Below are 6,000 nucleotides of genomic sequence, written 5' to 3' on the forward strand. Positions count from 1 at the left end.
CTGGTTTGGACGGTGATGGCTGGATGTAGTACAGGTTTTTGTTTAATTTATGAGGCAGGTTTTAGCCTGTGTCTTAAATACATATGAATACAGCATGTTTTATGTATTTTATTTATTCTGTTTCATGTTTAAGTCTGTGACTTTTCTCCAGGTATCACAAGGCAAATTTCTCTTTGGAGAAAAATAAAGTTTAAAAAAGGTGAAAGTTCAGCTCAAGAATATAAAGCCAACATTTGAGTGACAAAGACAAGCAAGCTGGCGATGTGCCTGCAACTCTATCCCCTGAGCTAAAATGATTATTTCCCAAGCAATTAACAGTAAACCCAATCAGTAGTAGCACATCTGAAGCGGTAGGGAAAATGGGCTGCTTATTCAGGATCCAAATCCATTTAGGATCACTCCTACTGTGATCCTAAAACAAGCTCCCTGCTTGGGCCGTGGAAATATGTTTAGAGCCATTCAGCTGGTGCTCTTATCCAGGACGGGAGTCCAGGGTCTTGTTCAAGGACACGCAAAGTACACAAACTGATTAAAGAGTGTTCTACCTGTGAAAAAGACTCAACTTCTTATTCTTTTGGTGAGTGGACAATCATTTGGACCAGAGTGAAACCTTGTTAAATGTTATAGGATGAGAACTTTTGCTACATTTTAAGTTACACTGAATTAAGTGTCACGTGTCATGATACGGACACGTCACTGCTTTTTATTTTACTTGTGAAATGTTGTATAGCTTTGCTTCTTCGGGTTACTACAAATAACTCAAATTCAGCTATCAAGTCATAGACACACAACCTGTGTTGTCAACTCCCAAGAAGACCGTTGGTTTCTGTCACAGGATCAAAACAACCAAAAAATAGTTTGAAACCACTGCTCGATAACTCAAAACCCATCTGATAATTAGCATCCAAGCATTCTTTCTTTGAATGCAACATAAAATAGGGGCATGACACTGCATGGTTCTCTCAACTTCTGGCTCGCGACCAGGTTTACTTGCTGATGTGACAGCTTTTGGAGCACATCCATCCAACCCACCCACCCAGACTGGTCCAGATTCAGAGTACAGGATGTACCCTGAACCTAAGTCTACATTAGTTATACACTGCAAACAAAACCACCTGGCAAACAAAAAAGGCAAAAGAAATCGCTGACAGGCCACAGCCGGAGTCATGATGACCTGACGGTGCAACTGCAAAGCCGACACTGTCCAGGAAAAAGTATACACATGGTTGTGGGGGCAAAAAACCACGTTGCCTTGCAACAGAATATAGAAAGGGAGCTGTCCCAGTGTGCATCACCAATAATCACTCCATAGGATCGATTAACTTTGATTTAAGAGAAAATCAACGTGTGTTTTTATGATACAACATAATCTGATGTAATTTTAAGCTCGGACCTGAGATCGAGCAGAAGCCATGATGACTCTCAGCAGCCTGCCTGTTAGCTTGCATGCTAATGATCACTAGCTAGGTGGACAAGCAGGGAGGACCCGGGTTCGAGCTGACAACAGATACACGACATGACAACCGGCTTGTTTGCCATGAAACAACCACCCTGCCTCACACATCACATCTAGACTTCGAGTTTGCACGGATCCGGCGCAGTATGCTAGCTAGGTAGCATGTTAGCTAGCTAGCAGCGCCCATGCCTTTCTCTCGGGGAACACGTGGAGTGAACACGTGACGCCTCATAACAAGCCTGCTCCTTTTAAGAGATTAAACGAGCAGATGTGTCGTCTTGGGCTGTGTTCCGGTGTTGGGAATCGATCTTTAAACACGTTTAAAAGCCGACATGTCTCACAGAAGGCGGCTGGAAATGCACAGTAGCAATCTGGAAGCTAAGCTAACATCTGAGTGGGAAGGGCTTGACGACGCGCTAGGCCAAAGAAGAGTCAGTGTGCTATTGTTAGCTGGCTAATGCAAACCGGCCGAGCTCTTTTCTTCTAATTGATGCAATGCGAGACATGGGCGGGTGCCTCATTAATGTGCGGCGTGGTCGTGTGTCGAAAATCTGCCTCAAAACAAACGTGTAATCAGTAGTAAGCACCGGTTTAGATATTTGGCAAACACAGAGTGTGTGTCAGCTAAGGGTTTGACTGGCTGGGTGGCAGCAGATGAGGCACACAGGGCAGGGACAACATGGTGATGAAGCAGGCTCAACATCTGAGCTACTCCTGACTACTGTCTTGGAGTTGGAAGTCACTGCAGCAAACATGCACGGTGACACTGCTAAAATTAACTCTCTCTCTTTCTCTGCAAAATATGCCACAAAAACACACCAAGATTTGATGCACTGAAGCTGAATAGTTTGGCACAGCAACTTTACAACCATTGCACGACCACACAACACGTCCACAAACATGCACAACAAGCAGAATTTAATTACACCTTAAATTATTCAAATTTTTTGATCTATAAGAAGCAGAGAGTTTGATTTTAATAGACTTAAAGTGAAGTCATGATTGCTTAGCATGTGATTAAAGGGGAGCAACACTACCCTGGCATTTGATAGGGAACCAGAGAAAAGTCTGAGTATTTTAGCTTTTTTTAAGGCTGTGATCCCTTGTGCAAGCAGCCACCCATGGGTCCACAACTCCAGGAATAGCTTTCACTTCACTAGGAGGAGGAGGAGGGGGTATTTACTCCAAATATATCCAGCTTGCAGGGAGCAACAAGAGGGCGAGCAGACTAGGCTTGTTTATGGATTCACTTGTCTCTTTTGGTTTCAGTAAAATGCTATCTGACCCCCTCGTGACAGCTGCTCGGTCATCTTGTGTGACCACACCTGGACGGGCAGACACCGACACAACACTGACAGCCAGTAAAATCAACATGTAGGGAGGGTACAAACCGTGGTGTGCTTGTCCATTCACGCTGACCACGGTCACCGCATTCATTTTCCTAGTCCACGGGTTCACCTTGGGCGGGGGAGCTTCAGTAAACTCCTTTCTGCTTTTAACACCTTCCCCGTTTTGCTTCTCGTCGCTGTCACAGCCTTCTTTGCTCTCCTCTGTCGCCTCCTTGGAGGGCTGCTCCTCCGTACCGGGGGTCCCTCCCTGCCCGGGGCTGCTGCCGCTGCTGCTCCCCTGCTCGGCGACACCCGCCTGCCGCTTGGCCCCGTCGCCCCGGCCGCCCTCCTCTACCTCCGGCTCACCGCGGATCACTTTACCGTGCTCCTCCGCTTTTGCAAGCGGGTTGCCGGGCAGGAGAGTCTCCACCTGAGTGGCCATTTCCCACCACCGTCTTTCTTCCCCCCTCAGGATTACCAGTCCTCCCCCCGGCCCGAATTCGCCGTCAATTTAAAGGAAATGTGAAGTTGTTCCGCGGAGTCTGCCGCTCCTCTGTCGCTCCTAGACCAAAAGAGCTTCAGTCTAAGACGCAGAGTAGTCAGCACCGAATTAAAACATGTATAAAAATAAAGAAACGTGTCCGAGGGCCTCGCAGGATTACAACCTTATCTCCACCACTAGCAGCAATATGGATGATCCCCACCACGCGATAGGGGGGTGCGCGCACGTACGGCGAACAGGGGGAGTAGCCACGTAAAGCCGGGGGCGCGCTTTGGGTCAGGGTGAGATGATGCTTTCAAGTGCTTCCTCATTGTAAAACCTCTTAATTCCCAGTGTCGGAAGTCACAAAGTGCCACTGTAGTCGGGCGCATTCAAGTGCTTATTGTAACGAAATATACCATGGATTTACTACTGTTTAATCCAGTGTCATTTAGACAACAGTTTTGGAGAAGTAATTGAGAAAATGCTCACTGTACATATTTTATTTTTGTGCATCATGTTGTCACACATTCTGCAGCAATACTTAGAGACAAAAATTGTTTAAAATGCAATACCCCAAACATTTTAATGATTGAATGGAAATTCAAAACATTAGCTACCACATATAATTCACATAAACACAGAAAAAGAAAAAAGAAATAGGCTACAACCGTCCATGACCTTCATATCACATCACAGTGACTTGATTTGATGGGATTACAGCAGTCTTTGTCTTTGAGGGGCTGATGCATTTCTGTGGCCAGTGAGACACACAAAGGTCTACATTAGCCTATCACTGTAGCACATGATCAGAAGACTATCACAAGAACCCTCACAGTGGATAAGGAAAAACTAATCCAAAACAAAAAAGGCCTATTTTAAAGTATTTTAACACAAGTTTGTTGCACAAGATTTTACACCAGTCACCAGTGGTTGAAGAAGTATTCAGATCTTTTACTTAGGCTATGTGAAGTAAAAGTCCTGAATTCAAAACCATAGTTTTTACAACAAAATACTTTTAGTATTAAATGTTAAGTTAATCAGAATGGTCAATTTCAGAATAGTATATCACTGGGTTATCTTTATGCAGCATTTTAATGTTGGAGCTGGTTAAGGTGGAGCTACTTTAATTTATTTAACAGTTGTTTAACTTCATAACAACACTGTATGTCATGTGTTTTATTTACTTACTAGTAAACTATCAAATATATGCAGTGGAGTATAAAGTCGTATGTATGGAAATACAAATACCAAGTACTTTGTGTATTCACATACAATTATGAAGGTTGTGCACAACTTGTTTAGTTTAAGGACAGCACCTTTGACAGTTAATTCAACTTAAATTCATTTAATGTTATATTATTTATGTATTTGTATCTATTTTTCAGTCTACTTTTTTGTTCATGTAATGTATTTCTAAGACAAACTAGATTTTCCGATTTCAATGAACGCAGCTCGGAGTCCCAAGATGACGTTGGTCTCGCCCTCTGAACGCGTCCACAAACCTCCGTTACCTTTTAAATATCTGCCCAAAACACAAGCAGTTTAGTTCAACTAGCAGTCTTTAGAACAATGTGATAATGACTTGACTGTTTCTCGCCTCTTACTGGTCTGTTTTATGTCTCTCTGTTATCTAAAATCTGCAAAAGAAGTTGGGGAAAAAAGCACCTTAACCCCCTCTTCACTGTTCGTACACGGTACACACGTGTCCACACCGGAGCTGCACGTGTGTGTTCACGCTCTGGGTCCAGGTTTCCACTGAATTTTAACATTTTTCCCCTGAAGATTCATAACTGCATCATAACAGACTGGGAGTTTAAATGTGTGTATGAGTTGAGTCAGTTTCAGTTGTTTGTGTGTGTGTGTGTGTGTGTGTGTGTGTGTGTGTGTGTGTTGTGTTGTGTTGTGTTCAGTGACATCCAGCGTGTGGCTCAACATTAAGGACCCATTTATAGTCTGTGTGGTTGATTATATAATAAGAGTTGGACTCAGAGTGTGTTTAACAGTGACTGTAACAAAGTACATTTACTCAAGTAGCCCCAGCTACTGTACTGCAGTAGCACACAACCTTAAGGCAGGCTATTTGTACTTTACTTGAGTATTTCCATTTTATACAACTTTGTACTTCTGCTCCACGACATGTCAGAGGAAAATATTGTGCCAGGCTATTCCCTTAATGTGTTGACAAAATGCTCTTTCTTCTTATGACAAAAAAAAACACGATATAAAACCTTCCTGGATCAGGTGGAAAATGAATCGTCACACAGCATGAAAAGTTGACTTTTTAGCGATACACGCTCCTCACAGGACAGCCACGCTACAAACATATGATGATCTTATAGAACATGATGCATTGCTGTAGATTAAATTACCCAACAGCATATAAGGGAGTTAAATTTAGCACAACCTTAACCCATGCCGATCCTCAGTCCATTCCAATCGACATTTACTTTTCTAGGGTGTTCTGATTTATGATTACTGTAATCCAACTCCACCCAGATGCATGGACTTATTTAATGACTTGTCTATAAGACAATACACAGTGTTCTACATCATCTAAAGTGGACTGCAGTAGAGCCACTTACTTAGACTTAGTTCCTCCTGTTCCTATTGGAACATTGGGTGACGAGACCCTTCCATTTGCTCTGGTCCCTGGCGACCGTCCTTGCACCATGCCAGCTGACACCCATCTCGCTTAGGTCTTCCTTAAACGTCTGTCTCCACGTCTTCTTTGG

General features: G+C 43.4%; 1 protein-coding gene across 15 annotated transcripts in view; it reads right to left on the minus strand.

Annotated features, from left to right (window-relative positions):
- The window catches only part of larp1 (La ribonucleoprotein 1, translational regulator), a 58,207-nt gene extending 54,712 nt beyond the window's left edge, over positions 1 to 3,495 (minus strand). For 9 of the 15 annotated variants that reach the window (XM_078172628.1, XM_078172627.1, XM_033641881.2 and 6 more), the window contains exon 1: positions 2,848 to 3,446. In XM_078172628.1, coding sequence (XP_078028754.1) covers positions 2,848 to 3,226 — 379 coding nt within the window. In that variant the 5' untranslated portion in view covers positions 3,227 to 3,446. Of the gene's footprint in view, positions 1 to 2,847 lie in introns of all 15 variants that reach the window. The other 6 variants (XM_078172624.1, XM_078172621.1, XM_078172623.1 and 3 more) reach the window with 3 other exon arrangements.
- Between the last annotated feature and the right edge of the window lie 2,505 nt (positions 3,496 to 6,000).

This window comes from Epinephelus lanceolatus, chromosome 11, assembly GCF_041903045.1.
Source record: "Epinephelus lanceolatus isolate andai-2023 chromosome 11, ASM4190304v1, whole genome shotgun sequence".
NCBI lineage: Eukaryota > Metazoa > Chordata > Actinopteri > Perciformes > Serranidae > Epinephelus > Epinephelus lanceolatus.